At 41.4% G+C, this 27,179-nt stretch overlaps 1 protein-coding gene across 1 annotated transcript in view; it reads right to left on the bottom strand.

Moving 5' to 3' along the window:
• LOC135220807 (mannose-1-phosphate guanyltransferase beta-like) overlaps positions 1 to 27,179 on the bottom strand; it is a 165,219-nt gene that overhangs the window by 108,933 nt on the left and 29,107 nt on the right. Inside the window, 1 exon segment of the mRNA XM_064258317.1 lies at positions 9,120 to 9,346. Coding sequence (XP_064114387.1) covers positions 9,120 to 9,346 — 227 coding nt within the window.

Below are 27,179 nucleotides of genomic sequence, written 5' to 3'. Positions count from 1 at the left end.
AATGAAAAATATGACAAGAAACATTCACAAACCTTGATAATTTTTCCAACAAATTTTCAGCAACAAACAAATATACTAGGAATGATCTATTGGCCAGATAATCTAATTTTGCTAGATAATCTAATGACAGGAAACATGTTGGAAACTGCCTCACAATGTTTCTTATTACACTAGTACAAATATGGTATTTTCATAATAAAATTAAGTTTCATATATACTTACCAAGTAACTACATAGCCAACCTTTCCACTCACATGACAGCTAAACATTTGAAATGCGCATTGTAGTACTATTATTTTGTGCCCTCTATCAGGGAACAATAGAAACATTGCAAGAAAAAGCTCACTTCTTTTCTGCTTAATGTCCATAAGAGGGGATGAGGGAGGGCTCCAATTTGTAGTTACTTGGTAAGTATATATGAAAATTAATTCTATTATGAAAATACCATACAGGCAGTCCCCGGTTATCGTTCTCAGCAGGGTGCTGATAAGCAAAAACCGCCATTAACTGAAACTCGGCAATTTAGGGAACTAATGGTACCGATAATGGCGCTGATAACTGGTTAATGGCACCTCTCTTAGGTATGTTATGGTGCCATAACTCTATTATTGACCCCTTATGGCACCGATAACCGAAACTTGGTGCGTCATAAATCACCATCTAGCCCCATAAGACCGGATTGCCATAAACCTGGGACTGCCTGTATTCATATAAGTAACTTAACAAGTAATTACAAAGCTGAATCCTGCACTGATAGGAGGTGGGATATATGGACATTTACTGTTCCAAAAAGTCAGGTATGAAGATAAATTTGAAACATGAACTCTGTTAGCACTTTTCTTCCCTGGTAGTTCCTCGCTGGACGAGTCGGTTATGTACTCGCATACCGATCTGGTAGCCCGAGTTCACTCCCAGCTGCAGCCAGTACAGAATTAGAGGAATATATTTCTGGTGATTAGAAATTAATTTCTCGATATAATATTGTTCAGATCCCACAATACACTGTAGGTTCCGTTGCTAAGAAACCAATTGGTTCCTACCAATGTAAATAAAAATCTAATCCTTCAGCCAGCTCTAGGAGAGCTGGCAATCAGCTCAGTGGTCTGGTTAAACTGAAATATGTTTTTTTTTTTCCTTACCGGGTAAGAGAGCTATAGAAGGTGATTACTGCCTCTGGTCGGTGCTCATCTTGACCTGTAGTGACTTAGTGGAGTGGCCATGAGTAGTTTCTACTTTAAAGAGGAAGATTTGGAGTAAAGGAGAACTATTCCAAATACCCGCAAAGCATAAGATAAGTTGCCCTTGCCCTGGGTGCTGTACCAAAAAACAAGCAGACCAGACAACACTGTCACCTACACTGCAAGTTAATTAAAAACCATTACCCTCTCAGTAAAGACTGCTGGGGACTCAGGTACCAAGTACTCCTGGGCTCCCCAAAAAACTCAATACCCTTATTTCAAGGCGAAGAGGACAAGGAAAGAATACTTCCTATGCTTTTTCCCTCAATACCATGCCAGCTACCAATAAGGGACCCACTGTACTGAAATTCTCAAAAACTGTATCCATTTCTTTCAAATAGGTGAGTCGTGAAAATGAAATTACACTTCCAGCAAGTTGACTGAAGGATCACTGAAAGTGACATTATGCCTGAACTTAAACAAGTGGCGACCGCTCTGATCTCATGTGCCCTCACCTTAGAGCTAGACAGTATGTCTCCTTAGATCTGTGAGTGTGCCTCTGAAATAAGGGTTCTCAGAAAATATGATAATATATTATTGATAAAGGCCAAGAGGGATTTTTAACAGAGCACCATAGATTGCTGGCTGGGCCTCTGATTCTCATGGTTCTGTCTACATAATACCTAAGGGCCCTGACAGGACAAAGGACCCTTTCCTCATCCTCCAAGGATTTTAATAAACAAGCACAGCCAAGGATTGAAAGGCATCTTATTTTTTGCAAAGAAACATAGTGTAAAGGTGTATATACTGGATCTATTTGAGCAAAACCAATTCGCTTCTCTATGGCTTGTAGCTCACACACTCGTTTGACAGTGGCTAAGGCTACGAGGAATGTAGTTTTCTTTGTCAAGTTTTTAAAAGATGTGGAATGCAGAGGCTCAAAAGTTGGGCCCATTAACCACTGTAGGACTACATCTAAGTTTCAAGACACAACCAGCTCCTGCTTGCTTGCTTGCTTGCTTGTAAGTTTCACAAAACACTCATGAAGTCACTAATATCTTGGTTAGAAGCCAAATCTAGACCCCTATGCTTCTACACAGATCCCAGCATTGCTCTATAGCCTTTGATGGTGGATGAAAAGAGCCCCTTGGCAGTCCTTTGGAATAGGGCAAAGACTGCTATTTGGGCTATAAAGCTTTTAGGAAACGAGATGTTACGCCTGCTAACACCATCTACGGAAGACAGCCCACTTGGATTGGTATACTTGGCAAGAAGACTGATGTTACATCTTGCAATAGCTTGTGCAGCTTACCTAGAGAATCCCTTCACTCTGATGAGACTCCGACAATCTGAAGCCTGTCAAAGCTAGATCAGATAGTCCTTGATGGAATTTCCACAGTTGGGGCTGTTTGAGTGTCTGTGGATCTTGTGGGAGTAATCTTGGAAAATCCACTAGAAGTTTCAGAGGGTCTGGAAACCATTCCTTGTGTGTGGCCAAAACGGAGCTATCAGGGTCTTCTTCATGTTGGATGGGATCAAAATTTGTTGACGACCTCCCTTACCATGTTGAATGAAAGGAAGGTGTAAAGATTCAGGTTTGACCAATCTATGAGCATGGTATCTGTCGCCCATGCAGGTTCGAAGCCAGCAAACAAAACAGAGGAAGATGGAGGTTCTTTGATGTGGCGAACAGGTCCATAGTCAGCCTGCCCCACAACTTCCAAAGACTGTTGGAGACTGGGGTTCAGGGTCTACTCCATAGGAAGGATTTGCCCCAAACGACTTAGCACAACCGCTAAAACCTTCATTTCCCATTGAATGAAGCAGGTGAATAACACCACACTGATTCTTGTTCACCCAAATAAGAAGTTCCTTCGCATCATTGCAGAGAGAGGAGTGGGTTCTGCCTTCCTTCCTTATGTAGGAAAGGGACGTGGTGTTGTCTGAGTGCACCACCATGGTCTTGTCTGTGTCCTGAACAAAGGGCATTAGGCTCAGATGAATGGCAGTTCTTTCACTATAGACGTGTCCTGGAAGCTTACATGCTCCCCAGAAGGGCTCCCCAGCCTAGGTCTGAGGCATCTGCAAAGAAGTTTAGATTGGAGTTCACAAGGCACAGCAACTTTCCTTCCAAAAGTCTGTCTTAGGATGTCTGCCATTGCAGATCTGATTTTATTTCCTTCATTATGGGGAACATCACAGTCTGGTTGTTTCTTCCTGCCCCAACTTGCCTTGGGAAGAACTGCCGAGGTCTCATATGCAGTCTCCCTAACTTCATGAACTCTCAATGGGTGAAAGAGTTCCCAAAAGGCTCATCCAACGATCCGCTAAACAAGATGGGAGTGAAAGAAGATCGTGTACTGTTTGTAGGCAGGATTCTATTCTCTTGGAGATGGAAAAGCCTGAAAATTCAGTTTATCCTCATACCTAAATAGATAATCTCCCGAGTCAAATCAGTAGAGACTAGGTAAATTTATTAACAGTCCTAGTTCCTGGGTGAGAAGAAGTGTTCTCTGAAGATCCTTCACACACTGTTTCTGTGATGGTGAACAGAGAAGCCAGTTGTCCAGGTATATTCAGACGCTGATACCTAGAAGGTGCAACCACCTCATGAGAGGGGGCTAGCACCAATGTAAATACTTGTGGAGTTGTGGGAAGGCCAAAACAGGGCTCGAAACTGGAAGACTCTGTCCTCAAAGACAAATGTGAGGTATTTCCTGGAGTCTGGATGGACAGGAGTAACATGGAAATAAGTGTCCTTCATGTCCAGGGTGATCATCCAATTTACCTGTTGAATGGATGAAAGCTTCGACTGACTCGTCTCCATTTTGAACTTCGCCTCTGGATGAAGAAGCTCAGAGCGCTGACATTGAGGACAGGTCTCCAACCCCCTGATGACTTAGGGACTACGAAAGGTAAAAACCTTTCATTGTGCGGTCTTCCACCTCCTACATGGGTCTCTTCTGCAAGAGGGATGACACTTCCTCCAACAGATCTGCAAATCTTTCGGAGTTTCATAAGTGGGCTGTCAATGCGATCAGTGCTGACACGAGTGGGGAATACTCCTTGAATGGAACTGAGTAGCCCTCCTTCAGGATCTTGACTGTCCACGACTCTGTGCCTCTGACACTCCAGTTTTCCCTAAAGAGTAGTCTGGCTCCCATAGGTGTGTAAAGGACAGATGCATCATTTTCTAGATGGCTGTCTGGCAGAAGTTTTCTTGACGGATCTTGCTGTAAAGCACACTCTCGAACTAGGTTTGGAATGAATACCTTGTCTGCCTCAAAAAAAAAAATGAGCCAGGAGGTCTTGAGTAGATTTTCACTGTAAAGCCATAGCTATTTCCCTAACCTCTTGAGTTAATTTCTTCTGTAATCTGTAGCTATTTCCCACTGCTGGCTGAGGAAAACAGTAACGATTATCAAATGAAAATATATAATAAGGCTGACTTAATGGTAAAATGAGCACCACAATTCCTTTTTCTTAAACACTCCCAGCAAAAAAGGAGCCACACGTTCCAAGGAGCCATCTTTTATGGCTTTATCAGCATGTGAAAGTAGACCCAGTTAGTCTGGAGAAAAGTTTGTCGCCAAAGTATCACAGTCCCTGATCTTCTTGGCAAGAGAACCAACCATCCAGTCAAGGAAATGGAAGACTGAAGACTTTAAATACACCCTTCACCAGGTCGTTTAATTCTGTGGAAGCAAACATAATTTTAGCAGACGAAAAGTAGCACACCGAGTCAATCGGGCCCAAGAAGTCTCCCTGGGATGAAGCAGCACCTCCCAGGGAATGGGCTTCTCCAGTAGAATAAGGCACGTATCTTCTAGTTGTAATTCTTGATGTATGTATGGCAAAAATGGCCTTCCCTCTCTCCCTTTTCATTGCAACCCAATCTTTGACATCCTGCAGAGCTTTCTTCGAAGAAGGTAGGACCATCCTGGCAAGCCAATAGCTGGAGTCCACTTGGTTCCACATTTAGAAGGTAGAGGCTGGTGAAATTGTCACGGCTGGCTGAAAATGTTATGGAAAAGCCACCATAAAATATCTTATAAGAGGGGCATACGCTGAAGAAGTTGATTCTTGAACTAATTCATCCTCCTTCAAAGAAGAGGTTGGTGACATAGATAAAATATTGGAAGGCTTAATGCCAACAGGAGCCTTGAGAAATCGTAACATGTCTCCAACTGCTGTTTAATGCAAGCAAAAGACAGGTCGTCTGCTTTGGGAGCAGGTGAACTAGATCTGGATGGGTGCTTGGTTGGCGCTGGGCACTTGTCAGTTGGCGCCAAGTGCACATTGTCAGTCTGCGGGCACTAGGGACTATGACTGTCATATGTTGTTTGGAAGAATACATTGGTTGCTCATGTGGGTGCCAAGACAACATTGAGGAGCGTTTTGTTTGATGAGTTCCTGGCCACCAAATACTGCCACTCTGGTGAAAAGTAATCCAGGCTGCGCCAGGTACTGCAACCTGGTTGAGGACTGAGAGAGGGATCTCTTATCCATTTCGTTGGAATAGGGGATGGCTTGTTACCGCTACATCTTTTCAGGGGACATGACACACTGCAAAGACACCTAGAATGTCTCATGTCGGGGTTGTTCAAGTCTGAAGACAACTGATGGACACCAACGGAGATGTCCTTCCAATAGAAGTCTCAGGGTCTTTCATTAGGCAAATCACTAGCGATATGTTTAACTGAGGGAGCAACTGGCCATGGGCAAACCCCTTCAACCTACTTTGGACCTCCAGTATGTCTTTCCCAGCATATGAGATGTCAGGGGAGTATGACAGTGACCTTTGTCAGGGAGAGTTGATGTGATAGACGGCCACCCCCTCTGCTAGTACTGGCGCCACAGTATTCACTATGAATGAGACTTTAAAACCTTCCACTGGTTTACGTCCAAATTCTTACATTCATTACATGTCAGGTCATTCGAACATGTACCTGGAGGAACTAGAGTCTGACATCGTTAATCATCACAAATCAAAACAAAAAGTCTAGGTTAAACTGTAAGCTATCAAATAACTCAGTACATCACCAAATCCTGTGATATTCCCAAAAATGCAATAAGCGATTCAAACCAAAGCTGCCACAGAATTTCAATGTTACACCAAAAGCTGGCAGGAAAGAAGTGAGCTTTCTCTTTTGCATTGTTTCTATCACTCCCTGACAGAAGGCATTAAAGTTCTTAGCTCCCATGCCAGTGGGAAAAGTTAACTTTGTAGTTACTTGGTAAGTTACTTACATGAAATTTATAAATAAATGAAGAAAACAAAAAATTACGTAAAATCACTATTCTTTCCAGAGAAATTCTACTGAAAAAGCTATGGGTTAAAAATCTAACTTTAACCTATAATTTTTCAAAAATAAACCAAACAAATCTGAGTAAAATAAATGTGGAAAATAATGTTACAATCAGTTTGAAATGACAAATGGCACCTTAGAAGGACTATGATGACATAGTAAACAATCTGATTAAAAATTATGATTCCATGGTGATTCTCAGAATATAGTACAATGAAAAACTAGTGGGTAAAAGAAAAAAAATGTCAACAAGACAAGTACCTTCAATTTGTAGTTTCCCCCCCAAAAAAAAACCTTTGAAACAAGATGCACTTTACTTAGCTTTAACCATCCAACCCTGTATGTACGTACTACGTATATCAATACTGGTAGTATATTTTGATAGTGCATATATATGGAATGCCTAGAGTAGAAAAAAAAATGTCCCATTGAAATGTGCTCCAAAATGGGCTTTACTGTTGGGAATATGTATATGATTTCAAAAGAACTTAAAACATACTTGAGACAGATATGTAACTATGGAAGAGTTTGTTAAAACTGTTTGCAAAGCAGTGGCAGCTCATGACTTAAATTAGTGGGGGTGGTACTTCAGAAAATTTTTAAGCCCTATCTTAATATTGTGCAAAATGAAATACATACACACACACACAAAGAAAAGCCTGAACAAAATTAAATTTTTTTTAAGTTACATATAAATTGTTCCAGTCCAGCTTGATCCCTTCATTTAAAAATGAAATCCACTCTTCTTGTTTTATTTTGAACAAAAAGGTTAATAACTTTCTCCTTGATTTCTGGATGACTGGTGAGGAAATTTCCACAATTGAAATTACTGCAAATGCATTGAGCCTTTCCTAAGTCATGGTTACACACTGATACAAATTGTAAACATGGAAATGGGCACTTTTCTCCACTTCGGGCCCTCCTCTTCCCTTCTCTCAGACATGTGCGCATGTGCAAAACAACAAAACACTGTGTCGCTGGAGCTATGAAGCACACAGTTCCATACAAGCATTTTCGTAGTTTCTTCACAAATGAGACGAATGACAATGACCAATGACGCTGTGAATGATTTATCATATTATTAAATATTATGTACAAATATTAAAGAAAAAAAAACCAAATTACAGGACACTGTATGCTATTATAAATTTTGAGAGAAAATAAGGGGTGCTGCAATTCCACAGTGCCTATACGCGAGCCGCCCGAGTTGCAAAGAGTAGATAGAGTATGAAGACGATGTTTGTAATGATGAAGAAAGTAGTTTGAAGTATATATGATTATTATGTGGCTAAAGTGATACATGCAATACACAGTGGTTCTAATTGGAAGGTTGGGGTTTGAAAGATAACTAAAATATAATTAAGACAGTAATACAAAAAGTACATCTGATAAGAAACAGAAGACAACTGTTGTTAAATGAACTAGGATTGAACACATGAGTAGGATATTTATGAGAAGTTTGCATGATCCAGAGACTGGGTCAAAAAGCAGTGCAGTTGCATAATAAACAGGTCAGGTGTATGTATACAAGAAATTGACTATGGTATTCAATGGTAAAGCATGGCAAAAATATGTAGGATGCAATAAAAATTTATGGATAAATTAAAACAAATACGTACTTGAGGGAGAACAAGATACGCTACAACAAAATTCAAAGAAAAACATTACAGAACAAATGAATATTAAAAGACAAATTTAGAGATGCTTTCAGAGTTGTTGACAGTGTGACAAATCTCAATAAAGAAACTGTGGAGGGTGAAAATAAGTTTGGGAGTATTTGTGGGGGTGATGAGGTGACTACCGGTGATGTATGGAGGGCAATCAAAAGTACAAGAATGGAAAATGGGGAAGTTGATGTGATTACAAATGAAATACCACAGCATAATGTGAAAGTACTATTCAGTAGTTGACTAAGGTAAGTGAGTTCTATTGGAACAGGTGGTACGGATCAAAATGTTAAGTAAATGTGGCATGTACATGGTACAAATATGAATTAGTGTACAAAGTTAAGGCACATAGTGATGAGAAAGAGAAGTTTAGGTTTAGACAAAGACATGTGTGTTAATCAAATGTTTATCATGAAACATGTTTGAGAGGTTTGAGATTTGTAAGGAAAAACCAGCATGTGGCTTAAATGAAACAGAGTTGCAATCTTAAGGGTGTTGGGAAGTAATGATGCAGAAGATAATGCATCAATCATCAAGAGTAATTACAGTATTGATAGTTAATATGTAACTACGAGTATAATTGGTGTAAGATAAGAATGTTATATCTCCATTGGGGCTTAATATTTTTATTAATGGCATAATGAAGAAGACAGAAAAAGGATAGGAGACAAACAGTAGGTGCAAAGTTACGGGATATGAAAAGGGGTCAGGAATGTTATGAAGAGTAGCTGGTATCTGACGACAGAATGTTAGTTGCCCTCAAGACAACTAGTAAACCTCACAGAACTTGCTTAGATATGCACACCCAAGGCCCCACAGTGATGATCACTAATCTGAAACTGAACAGGGACATAATAACCACTGGTTTCTGATGTGGTGGTTTGGTTGTACACACACCATGAGCAGTAATGATCACAGTGAAGGTAATTGTGTGTACAAATATAATTCCAATTTTTCCTTTTTACCTTTTGAGCTTCTTGAGCTAGTTCTTGTTCCATCTGTTCTGCATGATAAGACACAGCCAGAACCACTTGAGTTACTCCAGCTTGAACTAAGGCTTCAATCTGATGCAATACAATTGGTTTGTTAGCAAACTCCACCAAAGGTTTTGGTCTGCTCAGGGTGAGAGGACGTAATCTGGTGCCGTATCCTCCCACCAGAATCAGGGCTTTCATGTTTCCCAAGGTCAAATCTGTGGAAACAAAAATGGGATGATGAAATAATTCACTTGAGCACTTTGAAGTATACATCATCCCTGTAATAATAAAAATGAAAGATAATCAAGGAAAAATTTAAAACATGGCTAAATACTTTTGAATTAGTAAGTGTGAATGTGTGTGTGTGTGTGTGTGTGTACAAAGGAACACATCAGTGAAAAATATATGAGGTAAGGTAACTAACACGTCAATAAACAATATGAGAGTCCGAGTAACTCTTCTTAATTTTGTAAATCAATTGAATAATATATAGGAAAAGGATTAGAGAAAAAAACTCAATGCATACCAAATTTTAATGAAGTTAACTAATTATATGGGTGAAAAGTAACAAGAACATGCAAGCAACCAATATTGCATGTACTCCTGGACCAGGTAGTGGTTGTTAATTAATTGTCGTGTACTGTACGTACAACTAACACTAATTGAAATCAATTATATATTATATATATATAATATATATATATATATAATATATATATTATATAATAAATATGTGGACTATATATATATATATATATATATATATATATATATATATAATAATATATATATATATTTATATATAGTATATAAATCATATATATTCAAAATCAAAATCACTATACTATGGGAATAACTTATACCTGAGATATTATAATTGATAAAGTATATTTGCCATGGCCAGAATCAAAACTATCCCTACGGTTTAGATACATAGGTACAATAAAGGGTATTTTGACGTAAGGAAAAATCTATTTCTGGGCGATTGGCTCGTGTCGCCAGCGAAATATCATTTAATCTATTATTTCTAGGGTAAATGTACTAAACACATACCAGAGAATAAATAAAATAAAGAAAAAGGTCAGTATAACTGACTCGCTCACCCCTCCAAGAGGGTGTCGGTATGAACACTAGGCGAGTGGAGACCACTACCACGAGCCAAATGCCAATAGAAATCTCCCACAACAAAAAACCCTCCATGAGGAGAGCGACCCACAGAGTGAGCAGCTCGTACTACTACTACTCCATCCCATGCTGCCGACTGCTGCGCCTCTGGGGTGGCCATCCTGAAGTTAGCAGACAAATCTTGGGCGAAGGGATGGGTAGGGTGGGATTTCGCTGGCGACAGAGCAATCGCCCAGAAATAGATTTTTCCTTACGTCAAATCCCTTTTCCTGGGCTCAGCTCGTGTCGCTGCGCGAAATCGTACCAGAGAAATAGCACAAGATTGTAAACAAAAGTAATAAAATAAATCAGAATAGGTCTCAAATAAAAAATAAAGTAAATATAAAAAAGAATATATTGCTAAAAAGATACAAATACACAGTGATACAAAATAGAAATATGCTTAAATTACCCTTAATTCTAAACATGTTTCTTATCATAAGGTAATTTACATATGTACAGAGGTAAATTGGCTTACATGTAACAAAATGCTATCTGTGTAAAGGCATGTATCAAAATATAATAGCAATTAAAATAATCAAGTGAACAAATTAAACCAACAAAGGATAATATATTAAAGGAATGCATATGACTTAATATACAAAAACCCGTAACCATTATAAATGAGATGTATCCCCTAGCATAAAAACTAAGGGGCGTAACATCCATGAGATCAAAATCCATAATAATCTGTGAGTTTCTAGCAAAAAATAAGGGGCACGCACTAAATCATCATTAAAAGCAGCTAAGACACCAGGTGAATGTAAATGAACACGGTAGGAATGACGAACTGTTGGGTGAAGCAGGTAGAAAGGAGGACTGAATCTTCTACTACAAATTAACTAGAATCAGGGGAAGGCTATGTTTCCCGCTGCTACTGCTGAAAATTTCAGAGCTTCCAAGGACTTAAGGTAATGGCGTTTGAACACTGTCGGCGATTTCCATCCGGTAGTACCACTTTTTCAACTCATCGAAGTTCATGTGTTGGAAAATAATTAATTTGAGGTGGCTACTGCCCTGACATCATGTGCTTTCGGGAAGAGTCAGGATTGGCTTGCTTAATAAAGTACAGGATTGTTGCCTGATGCCTTTAAAGGATAAAGTTCCACCTTTTTCCCTCTTAAAGAGGGGACCCGATGAGGATGAGGAGGTCCTGGACAGAAAGGCTCGTAAGGTTGTAACTGGGTCAAAGAGATACATCTTGTGGAAGGGGTAGTACCTTCCAAGGTTCCCACCTCATCAAAGGATCTTCGTTCTTGCTAAAAAGCTACGTTCCGGAGAAAGTAGTACTTCCCTGTGGGAAGGAATTGAATATGATCCGGGATCTCTGGATAAAGCCGACAGTTCTGAAATTCTTGCTCCTGAAGCTAAGCTTAATAAAAACAGGGTTTTCCTTAAGAGCATTATAACGAGCATGTGTCATTATCGGTTTCTGAAGCCAGTTTTAGAACATCGTTTAAGAACCATGAAACTGACGTAGGCCTTACAGAAGGTCTAAGTCTAGCACATGCCTTAGGAATAGACGAGAAGTAGGAATCCGTCAAGTCTATGTTGAACCCAAATTGAAATATCTTTTTCAAGGCTGACTTGTTTGTCGTAATCGTGCTAGCTGCTAAACCTTTTTCAAATAAGGATCTGAAAAAGGATATAGCTGAATTAACTGTCATGATTCTAATATCAGATTCTCTCAGGAAGATTGCAACTTTTTGACAGCAGCATCATACTGTCTCAAAGTTGAATCCCTTTTATCGGATTCCAAGAAGAGAATATTCTGAGGGTCAATATTCGCATCCTCTTTTTGCCGCAAACTTCATGAAATCCATAAAGTTAGGGTTTTTGAGAATCCCTGAGGAAGCGAACACAGTCTTCGTTTGTACTGACTGGGAGAGCCTGGGATTGGGGATCCGAAGAGGACGAAGGCCAGCTCCAGAATTAGGGGATACCAATTGCTCTTCGGCCAGTCTGGGGCTACTAGAGCCACTTGACCCTTGAACGTCCTGAGTTGTTTAAAACTTTCATAAGAAGATTCACTGGGGGAAAGACATAAATCTTCTTCCAGTTGTTCCAGTCTAGAGCCAGGGCGTCCGTGGCATAGGCCAGAGGGTCCAGGTTGGGGGCTACATAACAGGGAGTTTGTGATCGCTTGAGATGCGAAGAGATCCACCTGTAGCCCTGGGACTCTTTGAAGGATCCATTGGAACGAAACTGTTGTCCAGTGACCATTCCGACTCTAGGGGTACTGATCGGGATAACGCGTCTGCTATGACGTTTCTCACTCCAGTATATGTGAGTGGAGGAGAGATGCCAACTGAACTTGTCTGCCAGGGAGAGATGGCTACCATCACATGATTTAGATGACGTGACTGGAGCCTCCTCTGTTTATACAATGTACTACCACTGCGCTGTCCAGAACTAGCTTTATGTGGGAGTACTTTGGTGGGCGCAACCTTTTTAGAGTCAAGAACACTGCCATTGCCTCCAGTACGTTTATATGGAACTGACTGAACTGAGGTGACCAAGTTCCTTGAACCTTTTGGACCTGGGAGTACCCTCCCAACCGCTTAAGGATGCGTCTGTGTGGATGGTAATCCCTGGTGGAGGGAACTGAAGGGGTGGTACTGACACTGACAAATTCTTGACTTTCGCCCACGGCCGAAGTCGATTCTTTAGAATCAGAGGGACTGAGGATAGTTTTGTCCTGGACCTGACATTTGCTCGTGAGCGCCAGATTCTGGTTAGGTCTTTCAGTTTGGCTTTCATTAAGACGTTCGTCACTGATGCAAACTGGAGAGAACCCAGGATCCTCTCCTGAGCTCTCCTTGACGCCAGCTTGTGACTTAGAAATTGCTTGACTGACTTCGCTATTTCTTTCCTTTTGGTTGATGGAATCGACAGAGTATGGGAGGATAGATTCCATTGAATGCCCAGCCACTGAAAGTCTGACTCTGGAGTGAGTCTTGACTTGGTCCTGTTTATCTTGAAGCCTAGATATTCCAGGAACTGAATCACTTTCAGTGTAGCTCTGTTGCATTCCTCGACTGTGAAGCCCAGATCAACCAATCGTCGAGATACGCTACTACCATAATCCCTTGTGATCTGAGTTGTTGCACTACCACTTCCGCTAGTTTCGTGAACACCCTGGGTGCCACGTTGAGTCCGAAGGGAACTACCTTGAAGGAGAATGCCTGGTCTCCTATCTTGAAACCCAGATATGGACGGAAGTGTCTTGCAATAGGGATATGATAGTAGGCGTCTGTAAGATCGATAGAGGTGGTGACGGCCCCACGGGGTGAAGTAAGTCCGCACCTGTGAGATCGTGAGCATCTTGAACTTGTCGCAGCGGATGGCTAAGTTTAAGCGGGACAACCAAGTCTAAGATTACCCTTCTTTTTTGTGAGCCTTTCTTTGGCACGCTGGAACAAGCGACCTTGAAATTTTAATCTCTTGACTCTCGCTATAGCTCCTTTCTGAAGGAGGTCCTCTGCGTACTCTGTCAATTCCTTGGAAGGAAGTTGACGGAAAAGGTCTGGATGGAGGTGTTGGTTCGTCAAACCAGCTCCAACCCAGGCCTTTTGACACTATGCATCTGAGCCCATTCGCTGAAGTTCCACCGGTGGCGAAAGTGAAACAGCCTCCCTCCTACCTGAAGTTTCTTCATTGGTTCTGGTAACCGCCTCGGCCTCCTCTGAAGTGCTTTCCACCCCTGTTAAAGGGGAAACCTCTCGATCCTCTCCCGCGAAAGGAACGCTTACCTCTGCCTCCCTTACCCGAGCGGTCATACTTCTGTGAAGCTTGACTCTCGAAGGCTTGATTGTAAGCTGGAGAGATGGCGTAAGAGGTGGAGGGCTGAGGCTGAGGGGATATCACATAAATTGGCTGTGATTGGGCCTTAGAGGTGGAAGGTTGGGCTGTTTGACTAAGGGCACCGCTGGAACTTGCTGAGGAAAGCGTGGCTGCTTTTTCAGGTAAGGATGGAAAAACGCCTCGGTTTCCTCTGTCCCTTACCTTTAGGGTGTTAGGTCTTGTCTCCTCTTAGCCGTTTAAGGCCCACGGTCCTTAAGGCTCTGGTTCAGCCTCGTAGCCTCTGACTGGACTTCCTTCACCATAGCTTCTGGGAAAAGATCTGCTCCCCAGATGTTAGACGAGAGTAACCTATTCGGCTCATGTCGAATGGTTGCCATCTTGTAGGACATGCTTCCTACAATTCGTTCTAGCAGTGGCAAACTCAAACATATCCGACTGTACCGTTTGGTCAGGGCTTGGTCATGAGCTTAAAAAGCGTTCTGAGCCATAAGCTATGGTTGCTACCTCGGACATAGCCATAGAGTTAATTGATCTGGCTAATCGCGATTTCGCGTCAAATTCAGCCTGAATAAGGCTATCTGGGAGCCTGGGTGTAGCTTTTCACCAAACTGCTCCATAGCACAGTCCGGTTTGAGTTTGCCAGCCGAGAAGGTTTGCTTTGGGCAAGTCCTCCCACCACTTCTCCGGCTAGGGGAGCAACGGAGATGTGGGATCTGCTTCCTTCAATTGAGGCATGGGTTCCCCCTTCTGGGCCGCTGGGATGGTAGACCTCGCGATCTTTGTTAGGAACGGGAGCGGGGTACTCTCATCCATTGTGAAAATGGTAAAGGGACTCTTGAAAGGTTGTATCCTGGTATTAGAACAATCCATGTCCTCTAAACATCTGAGCCATTCTCTCTGAGCCTGGTCTCGTGAATAGAGGACTGTCTCCTTTGGTACCCTATCATCCCGAACCATGGCTGAAGCTGTAAGCCTTGCGTAGCCTATGAACGGAGGCTGGAGGTCTTCCGGGAAGAACTCGAAGTCCTCTATCCTTCGAGTTCCGAATTCCGGTATGGAAATGAGACCGTCTTGGAAGGGGGCGTATGACGCTACTCTCCATGGATTGTTCATCGAGAACGGAGGTAGCGAGTCATACGGAGGAAGCTGAGTTCCACTCGTATTGGAAAGTGAAGGAGAGGTTAGAGGGGCTTCTCTCAGTCCGGCTATAATGGAGTCCTGGAAGTAATCCTATCCGACAGACGAGAGATCATTTGTTCCATGCTACTCTTTAGGGACCCAACCAGGTCGCCCACCTGTTGCAACAGGCCAGCATTGGAGTCCAAGGCCGGAGCTGCTGCGGAGGTGGAGGGGTGGCTCTGAATCGGAACCAAGGGTAGCGGAACTGGTGACTCTGCCGGGGTGCGAGATCTCTCTCTGGAGGATTTACTCCTCGAGGACTTAGAGCCGGAGCTAGAAGCTTTTAGACCTGTCTGCTCCGGGATTCCCAGCCGAGACTTACGTGAGGAGGATGACGCCGAAGTCGACTTCTTAGACGACGACGACGTCTTAGTCAAGGATTTCACTGCTTGACCCTTGACCTTAGGTCTAACCGAAGCGTCAGGAGGAGTATATAATTCATCACCTGTAAAGCCTTGGAAGGATGGAGAGGTTGCAGGAGTAGAAGAAACAGTAACACCCAAGGGTGACCCTTGGGTGTCCACCTACCTACCTCGACCAACAGGTCGTCTACACCTACCATAGGTTCCACATTAATATCTAAAGTCGCGACGTCCGTGGAGATATCCATGGTCTTGGTCAGTTAATGAGGGCAGCCAGCTGTTGTTGGATGAAGGCGATAGTAGGGGCCAGCCTCTACTGGGTCGACGTATCCTGTCGCCTTGCCTCCGGGGAAGATTAACAGCGCCAACCGCTTCTCCAAGATGTAGGGCATACCCTTGGCGGCGTTCTTCCCAAAACCGCCGACCCAGGCCCGCAGGGTTGCCAGAGCGGTATCTTTCACTGCCGGCGCCTGGAAGAGAGGGCGAAGATTAGATTTAAGAATCACTTAAAACTAAAACTTAAAATATAACTTAAACTTAGATGCCTTAAGTTAAAGTGGATGATGAAAACTTAAGCACTAAAACAGAAGCGGAGCAGCTACCGGAGATGGAATACTCACCCCTTCTAAAAGCTGGCTCACCAGATCGTAAACATATGGTACACGTCTCATGGTACCAGACCTGGATGTCCCGTGCAGAGTCGCGCATGGAGCATGGGACGGCAAACTTCGTGTTCCACATGGGTCCTGAAGTGTGGCGGCGCATCCCGGATGCTCACAGTTGGTGGCCTGTAAGTGGAAGACACATGAGTATCTTAAAGAATAACACTTACAGGCTAAAGGACAGAAGAATTCCGTTGCATGCCGGAGCTCGGAAAAAATTTGGGCATAACCCCCCTAGCATCGCCTGAATAGGCTATAATCCCGGAGATATCCGGTAAGTCATGTAAGGAGGGGGGGGGGGAAGGTTTAAGGTCTTAAGATAAACTTATAGTTAATCTAATAACACTTAAACCTAAAACTCAAACGAACCGGAACAAGTCCAGTGCGTAGCGGAGTGTAGTAACTCAGCAATACGGTAAGGTTAGCAGGGACCCACTGTATGTTCCGGTCCACTCTACTGGGTGGACTAACATCTTCCCGCTGGATGCTAGGACTCCGATCAGGAAAGGAGTCCTAGTAAGGTCGGGAAGAGCGAGGAGACATACAGGCTCGAGCGAACCGGAGCGACAAGGAAGCAACGGATGGGGGGAAAGGCCAGTACCCCCTCCACACATTACCACCGGGTCCGGACCGATGAGCCGGAGAGGGTCCGCGTCCAGTCTGGGTCTGTCCCCGTCTCCCTGGCCCCTCCGCCTGAGGGGGAGAGAGGGAAGCATGCTCGGGTATTGTGGAGCGAGCGTGGGCAGACCGACCCACCCTCCCCCGACTCAGAAGGAGCGGGAGGATGGGGGGAAGGGGACTGGGCAGGGCGTCTGGCTGTCTCGTGATCGCGTAGTGACCACGAGACGGTAAGACTAAAATAAGATAACTAAGCCTAGGCCACCAACTGATCAGAGAGAGCTATCGGGAAGCAACTGAACTGAAAAGCGTAGCATGGGAGGAGCCCACTGGGCCAAAACCGACTGATCAGAGAGATGCTATAGGGAAGCCATCCGAACTGATGAGCGGTAGCATAGGCTCGATGAGCCAGGACCTAGGCTAAGCCAGACGCCTAACTAACCTAACCATAACAAAATACATGTATAATAAAATAAAATAAAAGAAAGAAAACAATATAGTAGGAAGAAAAAAATCCAGGAGTGTACGACTAACCCGAAGGAAAGTCTACCACTCAAAGCTAGTCAGAGGCCGATACTAAGAGCCGGGACTAGGGTCTGGAAAGAAGAAGCCTACATAAGGTAAAAGACATGCATGCATGACAAACCTGAGTAGACAGAATACCCTAAGTAAAACGGATAATTAATATAGAGCGTACATAGATAAGGGGATGTTCTAGGTATGGGAGACCGAGAACGAACCCACCACCGGCGGCAGAACCATGCTGCCATGCTTCCGACCTCGAGTCGTATTTATACCTAAAAAACGGCAAATACTGACTGAGGGCCGGAAAGAACCAACTAACCATAAATACTGAGTACTTAACTTAGCTGCTGCAATAGCTGCACGCTCCATTATAGATAATCCAACGAAAGGGCACAAAAAAACACAGAGAGAAAAATAGCACAAGTGACTCGTGTGCGCTAACTTAAAAGGATGGCCACCAAGAGGCGCAGCAGTCGCAGCATGGGATGGAGTAGTAGTAGTACGAGCTTGCTCACTCTGTGGGTCGGCTCTCCTCATGGAGGGTTTTGTTGTGGGAGATTTCTATTGGCATTTGGCTCGTGGTAGTGGTCTCACTCGCCTAGTGTTCATACGACACCCTCTTGGAGGGTGAGCGAGTCAGTTATACTGACCTTTTTCTTTATTTTATTTATTCTCTGGTATGTGTTAGTACATTTACCCTAGAAATAATAGATTAAAGGAATATTTTCACGCAGGCGACACGAGCTGAGCCCAGAAATAAAAGTCAAATTTGATCTGAACACAAGCTATATATATATATATATATATATATATATATATATATATATATATATATATATATATATATATATATATATAATATATATATAATATATATATATATATATATATATATATATACTTATACATACATATATATATATATAGTCATGAAATCAGTAATTTATGGCGCCATAACTGGCCAAGTCCGGTTATCACCGCTATAAGGAGTCTTATGGCACTCCATAAGGTGCCAATACTGAGTTATGGCACCATAACATACCTAACAGAGGTGCCATAATGGCGCCACAAATCATTGAGTTTCGGTTAATGGCGGTTTTTGCTCATCATCACCCCTCCAAAAATGGAAACCCCGCCGATAACCGGGGACTGCCTGTATGTGTATATATCACACATAACTACAGGGGAAAAATAAGAGACAGGGTATAGGTCCTGACTGGTTTTGACTTTATTTCCAAGCCATTGATGCAGGACCAATACGTAGTATTAGGAGGGTACGTTTATCGATAGTGTCCCTTCAGAGTATATTGTAAATTTTAACCAAATGAGTTTTGAATGCCGCTCCTACCTTGACACCCGCCTGTGGATGGATCCGCAGTCTCAAACAGTTGTGTGTATTATGTTCATCAGTACTGTCTCTGTAGTATATATATATATTTGTGACTCCTAATACATACTATGTATCAGTCCTTCGTCAATGGCTTGGAAATAAAGTCGAAACCAGTCAGGACCTACAACCCATCTCTAATTTTTCACCTGCGGATATTTGTGCTAATGAATCGCATGCTAAAGTGATTATCACCATTATATATATCTATATATATATATATATATATATATATATATATATATATATATATACAGGAAGTGCCCAGGTTATGGGGGTGGTTCCGTTCCTGGTAGGGCGCTGTAAGCTGAAAATCACCTTAACCAGAATCATTATTATAATGGGAATAAATAGCAACAGCACTGTGAGTCCGGGTTACAGCGCCATAGAGCAAGTTAACAGAGCCATGAGGCAAGAGCCTTAAGTCAGGAACGACTTAAACGCGAACCTGACGTAACCCGGGGACTGCCTGTATATATATTACATATTACGTTTATTGCCCCTCTCATCTACCCAAAATTTCTTGATTTTAGTTAGTCTAAAAGAGCAGCCATGTTTTCTCCTAATCAGCTGACTTCAAGGGGGAAACGCAAGCCAGAGATAGGAATTTCCTGTTAGAGCAGGGGAGTAAAATTCTTACTCCTTAGGGACGTATCACAAAGGGAAGTGTGTAGCTAGCTAGGTACTTATTAGGCCTACTTCTAAGCTCCTTTTTCCTGTGAACCCTTCGCTGGCTGTATGTTCTGTTTCCAGGATGCTCTGCTATTGGGAGGATAAGCTGAACCCATCCCCCATGAATCACACCTGCATTTGGTCTCAGTCCACTAGAGTCGGTGACCCAGGACTGATGTCCTGCCCAACCAGCCTTCCATTAGGCCTACCACGGCCCTACTGGCGTGCCCAGACCTGAAACAAAGCCGACGCCGCATTCTACAAAGGTCCACTTACTTACGGCATCCAGGTACGTCTTGTGATACAGCCATATTGCCAGTTCTTTCCCTTCGAGTCCAGTAAACTGAATTTAATTTCCCTATTCGAGAGCCTAAATCTCAAATGAACATCCCTTTGTTCCTTTCACTGCCTTGTGGCCGCATGTCTCCCTTCTGTGATCGTCCTAGACAAATGAAGTCATTGAATATTTCATTTAACACTAAGAGTTCCTCCACAGTGTGATAGACAAAGTGAGTAACTGTAACTTGTGCAAGAAATCTTTAATTCATTTGTGTCTAATTGGGGAATTTTTCCAGATTTGCTGAGTCCCGTGTCCTGTCTCGCCTGCAAGTGCTTCCTTACAGTAACCAAGATCACAATGATCCCTTTCGGAAACCAGCCTTGTTACACATCTGTTTATGGCCAGCTTTTCCTTATTGTGAGATAGATTTGGTCCAGCGTGCGGACAAGTTGCATTTACTTTTCCCAGGCCATTCAACGGCCTCTTGTAAATAAATGTATGTAAAGTAATTAGCTGAGTTTCCTGGCTACCTCTTGTTCTAAAAATAATAATACCAAACCCCAACTTTTTTAAGGTAAGTTAAGTTATTCTGCACTTTCCCCTAAAATATTTCCCTTTACGTATTTGGGTCACAACGAGGCTGGCTCATACATAAAAAATATATATATATATAAAGATATGTATATATATATATATATATATATATATATATAATATATATATATAATATATATATATATATGCAATTTATAATAGCCACAGTGCCCTCTTAACCTCTTGAATTCTTTGCCCTTTTTTTTGGGGGGGGGTTTGGGATACGCTTGTCACTACAAAGACTAAAAGATCCACTTCAGGTTTTGCTGTGACAAGCATATCCAAAAAATAGGAGCAAAGAATTCAAGAAGTTAAGAGGGCATTGTGGCTATCATAATTGCATATGTATCTGGTAAAAATGTGACCAGTAGATTCTACACACACACACACACACACACACACAACACACACACACACACAACACACATATATATATATATATATATATATAAATATTGTATATATATATATATATATATATATATATATATATATATATATATATATATATATACATATATCCTTTTACCTTAAAGGGCTGCCAGATGAGCTAAACTTTCGGTATTCTGCAAGCATCTGCAGAGTGAAGTTGCTAGCAAACAAATTACCCTAATGGTGATCCAGGTGACTAGATGCTTGGCATCTCGGTTTTCTTGGTGGTCATTAAACCAAGAACTGACTATACGAAATACTGCTTAACTTAGCTGATTATACGAGCAAACGAATTTATCACAAGTATATTGAGAGAGAGAGAGAGAGAGAGAGAGAGAGAGAGAGAGAGAGAGAGAGAGAGAGAGAGAGAGAGCTGTTATACGCCCAAGAGAGCAAGTTCTACGCTAACCTACATTTGGCGAGAGAGGCAGGCTCTTCCTGGAGAGAGTGAATCTTCAACGAGGCTGTTGTGTTCCTTCCCAGATTCTTTGCAGAAAGAGGGGGGGGGGGGGGGGGGAACACGCATGGAACCATATGTCAATGCGTTACTTACCCATTCAATCACCATTTCTTAAATTGAACTGCATTTTAACTTGAGTGAATCATCATCTAAAAAAAAAAAATCGCAATGACAGTATTGCGATGTAAAATCCGCAAATATGTACGACGTAGAAAAGTAAGGTCTTGTTTTGTTGCGGGACTTATGAGTGATGGCTAGTTAAACACAAATGACTTATAATCTATTGAATAAAATATGACTTTGCGACAAATAACAGGCAGTAAGAATACCAGTGCTGCTCGGTGTATAAATATTTCTTGATTTTTACCTCAATTCTTCAGAGTCAATATTTCCTTTTTCATTGTGACAATTTTTATTCCTGTTTTTAAAACTATTTTCGTTTCTGATTTGTATAATTTTTATGTACTGATAACTCCTACATTTTACGCTTTATGATGTCACTTTTTCCAACATGCTTTATTTAACTTCTTTGTGCAATTTCTTTCAACTTTTTCGTTCAAATCAATCGAATTTGATTCACTTTCTTTTTCTAGCTTTGGTTTTCTTCACTTCTTTATGATAAAGTTATCACGGTTTTCTTCTGCTAATTAATGTTATTCAGAGTAGGTACCTTTTCTCCTTCTTGATGCTTCTTCTTCGACTTTTTGCCATCAAATTTATTTGACTTTCTAAACTTGTCATACAGACTTTATTTTGACTTCCGATTCTTTTTTTTTCAGTTAGTTTTTTTTTTTTTTTACTTGCCCCAAAGTTATTCTGATTTTCCCTTATTTTTGCTCAAGTTATTCGATTACTTGAACTTTGATTATTAAGCTGTTACAATTTTTTTTACCTCATTTTAGAGTTTATCTGATTTTTTAAAAATCATTTGCTCGAGCTACTGTTTCTCTAAGAAACTTAAAGCTAACTTTAATTTTTCTTAAACATACGATGAATTATTTTTTTCTTCAACTTTTCAAGCAAAAGTTTTTTTTTTTTACACAAAATTATTCTGGTTTCTTATTCGCGTTTATGTTGAAGTCCTCTTGATTTCTACGAGATCTTTAAAAATGACAGGACAAAACTAGACATTATATGCGTTCTTGACGAATTCAACAAAGCCATGTACGGGAAGACAATCATAATTTACCTGGAAAGCATTCCTGGCACCGTCATTCATGTGGCCCTCCACCCACATCGACACTTCCGTCAAATGGTCACCTCTGCGCCCATCGTTTATAGCTGGAAGTTTGGATGTTGCTTCCGATAACTGCTACTGCTCCTCGACTCCTTTTGTTTAGTTACTTTTTCGCAGATTCCACAGAGTAGAAAAATGTACGACCCCGTCTGCCATAACGCTCTAAAACACTTCTTCGTTTCAGTACCCAGAACCTGCAGTCACCACTACTTCAGTTCCTCTAATGGGGTCGAAACACATTTTTCTTAGCATTTTCCAGTTTACTTCACAGTTAATATAGACAATTTCTGCTTCCGTTTTGAGCTTACGCTTCTCAAAGGTAGATACATTCGTTACGGAAGTGACGAAAGTGACGCGGAAAATCAGAAAAAATGACATGCTCGTTCAGGGAAGAAGAGAAAAAGAGATAAAGCATTTAAGAATGAGAGATTTTCCTGTACTTGTTTTGGAAATAAACACTGTGCCATTATTCTATTCAGGCTTTATCGAAGGGAAGAATACCTTAAGGACGAAAAAAAAAAGTGAAGAACAGTTACATAGAGCGGTACTCAATCTGCCTGTCCTTGAGTTGAGAGAGAGAGAGAGAGAGAGAGAAGAGAGAGGAAGAAAGAGGAGACGAGAGAGAGAGAGAGAAGAGAGAGGTTGTGAGGAGAGTTGTGTTCCTGCTTATCAAGTTCTCACGTTACATCAACAGGACTTCTATCCATTCACATTCCCAGAGTTCCATCAGTGAAAGTGCTGTTTAAAACCTCGGAATTCAAAAGAGAGAGAGAGAGAGAGAGAGAGAGAGAGAGGAGAGAGAGAGAGAGGCTGTAAAAGAGCCTTTCAAAAACGCTCACAAAGCCCCTTCTCGCTATCGCAAAATTGGTGTTGCATTTTAACAGACTAAGGACACCCACCTCTGGCATCAATCTGCTCTTGCTCTGTCCTCACCCAAAACATTCTTCCCTCGTGCTGCTGCCTCCACCGAAAGCTTTCCCCATCCTTAACCTACAATAACCTCTCCGAGACTCCGCACGGTGTTCAATCATTAGGAAAAGGTGTTCGTTCCCCTTGCTTCACCCTGCTGGCAAGCGATTGTTATGGGGGGAAAATACGACGCAACTTTCGCGGATCAGCTTTTCATTCCATAAAAAAGTGACAAAAACTGCACCAGAATAAAAAGCAACTACTATTATTTCAGAATTTGGGGAAGACCGCTACTGCCGGGAAAACCAGCAGAAAAGTGCACATACTTGACTGCTTTCGGTGGAAAAAAATAACTTAAGATATTTTAAAATAATTATGATTCCGTGCCTCGAAAGCTAACCGATTAACGCTTTACTACAGCTGTACTCAACAATAAACACAACACTTGTCATGAAACAGGTGAAACAGGGAAAACTTCAATTGAAAGAAAAAATAACTATCCTTGTATACTCTCAATATATATATATATATATATATATATATATATATATATATATATATATATATATATATATATATATCCCATTAATATTACGAAAAGGAAACAGTATATATGAATAGGATAAAATTTGCACCTTTTGGGTACAAGTTATTCCCAAGAGTGTTGCTGAGAAGCGGGGGGTAAATTAACACACTTTCTGGTGCCAGTCCCTCTAAGGGGAAAGTCAAAATTGCTGACTTTTTGTCATGACATTTCTCACGGGAAATTGCCATTAAATGCTGATGCACTTGTGGTATGTATTATTTCAAAACAAACATCTTCAAATTTCTGTTCTCAAGGCTAAAAGTTTTAAAGGAAGAGGTAAAGATTCCCGACATGCTGACCCATATGCTGACAGACGTTTCAACCATTACTTATGGCTATCATGAAAGCACTTGGTCTTACGAGCAGCAAGAGGTGTTAGAAAAAGGATGAATAACAGGAGCAGTATAACATCTGCTTTTACCCTTCCCCTCAAAACGTTTGACTTGAGGATAAGGAAAAGTATAGGATAATGTAAATTGCCGTCCTAGAGCAACATATGCATCAGATACATGAGCACTTGTGGCGCACTCACACATGTACTACTTATTATGTGTCACTAGAAATGAGCAGTTACAGCTTATCAGCTTTTGGAGACGATGATGGAAGCCACGCGGCTATATATGCCTTCATATTTCTGTGTACTATGGAATACGGCAGAAAGGCACAAGATTAGCGAACGCCGATATAATAATAATAATCATTATTATTATTACAACGCAGAACTGTATGCAACATAGTTTGCCCAATAATGATAGTGATGATAACTAAAAAGCAAATGAAACCATTTAAGAGAAATGATATATTGCTCTTGGGTCTCCACCCTGACATCAATCAACAAAGGCTTCCCTTTATAATTCATGAAAAAATGCAGTCAGTCAAGTTTCACAGTGGCGGTGGCGCTCAGGAAGTCACTAAAACCATCGCAGCCCTACCAGTGAATTGGTGAACGAGCGAAACCTGGCCGCTTCATCAACAAAGGAAGGATGGCTAAATACACACAAGCGAATGCAGCACTTTCACGCCACCACCGAGACACCAGTTCTTGGGTTCCAACGGAAGAAACAAATACAAATTCCTTCTCTGTGGACAATAAACCATAATCTTGAACCTGACAAACGCGAATATGAAGACACATCGCCGACTTCTTGACTCGTAATTCACGACGTCAGGCCTTTTTGGTGGTCTGAGGTTAACAGTTTGTGTTAGCGCTGATACGCCATCTAACGTTAGCACTGGGCTGACTTGGTTGGCAAGTCTGTCGTCTATGTCACCTCTCCGTGTGGCTCCAAGATCGGAATGCGAGATTGTTTCATGTGCATCGGTCAGTCATGACGAAGACTACATGCACACCTGAGCACGTAAACTCAGAAATGTTTATCTGAATCGAATTGAATAGTGTTTAGGCTAAAGGCCAAGAACTGGAACCTATGAGGTCATTCAGCGCTGGAAAGGAAATTGAGAGTAGGTAGGCTTGAAAGGATATAACATGAGGAAAACTCGCAGTTGCACTATGAAATAAATGTTATGAGAGGGTGGATAGCAAGATGGAAGAAAGATATGAAAGGAGGTAGAGTAAAATTAATGAAAAGGGATGCAGCTAAGGACAGAAGGGACCCTGCAAAGAATCGTTAGTAATACCTAAAGCGGCGCCGCCCCCCCCCCCCACCCACCCCCTTTACGGGGAGAAATGTTTATTTGCAAAACCTCTCTCTAATAAACGTACAGTAGAATGCAAATACTATAAACTAACCGAAGGGCACAAAAAATGTGTGGACATTAATTCTCTCTTCTCTCTCTCTCTCTCTCTCTCTCTATCTCCTTTATATATATATATAATATATATATATATATATATATATATATATATATAGATACATACAGATAGATAAATATAATTATGGATGTGTACATATATATATTTTGAATTCTATATTTTTTCTACAAATATACGATGAGGCCTATGAATCAGTGTTTTCAGGATTAAATATGACCTCCCTGAGAAAGTAATATGGCTCTGTCTGGCAATTCTTTTTTGATAGTTCAATGCAACCTCAGGGAAAGCAATCTGACTGACCTGAAGCTACTTCTTCCAAACAGTCAGAAAACCAACGCGGTTCACTTTTAGGGAGAGGGAACAGAATAAAATATAGAATTTAGGCCATTGGCCAGGCTCTGGGACCTATGAGGTCATTCAATACTAAAATGGGAAATGGACAGCACATTGAAATGTGAAACAGGATGTAGGTCCAAATTCCAAGAACACAAGTGCGATATAAAAGAGAAAATCAACAACATATGACGGGTTGATTGATTCCATGGCTGACTAATAATAATCTGGCGTCATAAATATCCTGATGGTTCTGTAATGGTCAGTTTGAGTTTATCAGTACAGATGACGAAGCAGCGTAGCAAAGAAGATTGCTCTGTGGACTTCAGCTTATAAACCAGGTGAGGGTTCTACCTTTACCAAAAATAAAATAGATGAACCAGATTTTTTAGAGGCGGTTATTCGTTATAATTTCTTTAATGGGCGCCCGAACATTAGAAAAATGAAGGCTATTAAACTTTAAGATGGAAAACTTCATCTTTTCAGAACGATATTTCCTGATGAGTAACATCGGAAGATGCTTTGCTTGGTATCAATGCATACAATCTGAATCACGTTTACAACTGAGAGAGAGAGAGAGAGAGAGAGAGAGAGAGAGAGAGAGAGAGAGAGAGAGGCGGGCTCATGATTAACTTTCATGGTTCACTTAGCCGCCGGGGATTTCCACCGTTCAGACATTTTAAAACTGACGTTGTCTCTTAACAACATCTACATGAAAGTCAAAATCACTTAGTCACCGGAACATGACAAGCTCAATAACTTCATCTTTCCAACCTCACCCTCTTCAATCCGCGAGACAAGGCCACGAGCAAACAAAATGTATTGCAGAAAAAAACTCCTTGCTACGAATATATTTGTATTTTCCTTTGGTCCCACATGACCAGAAATTCTCTACATTCTCGGGTAATGAAGTGCCATTATCTAATAGCCGTATAAGAGAAGGACGCGGTGAGAAGCATAACATCATCATCTTCCGTTTAGAAAATATGGACATAGTTATGCAACTGAAAGGACCTCCGTTAAATTCAGCCTCTTCATCTTTTCCTGTGCATTATCTTCCACAAATCTCC

The sequence above is a fragment of the Macrobrachium nipponense genome, chromosome 2 (genome assembly GCF_015104395.2).
Source record: "Macrobrachium nipponense isolate FS-2020 chromosome 2, ASM1510439v2, whole genome shotgun sequence".
In the NCBI taxonomy this organism is placed as follows: domain Eukaryota; kingdom Metazoa; phylum Arthropoda; class Malacostraca; order Decapoda; family Palaemonidae; genus Macrobrachium; species Macrobrachium nipponense.
The sequence above is the reverse complement of the archived record's forward strand: the minus strand, read 5'-3'. Positions and strand labels throughout refer to the sequence as shown.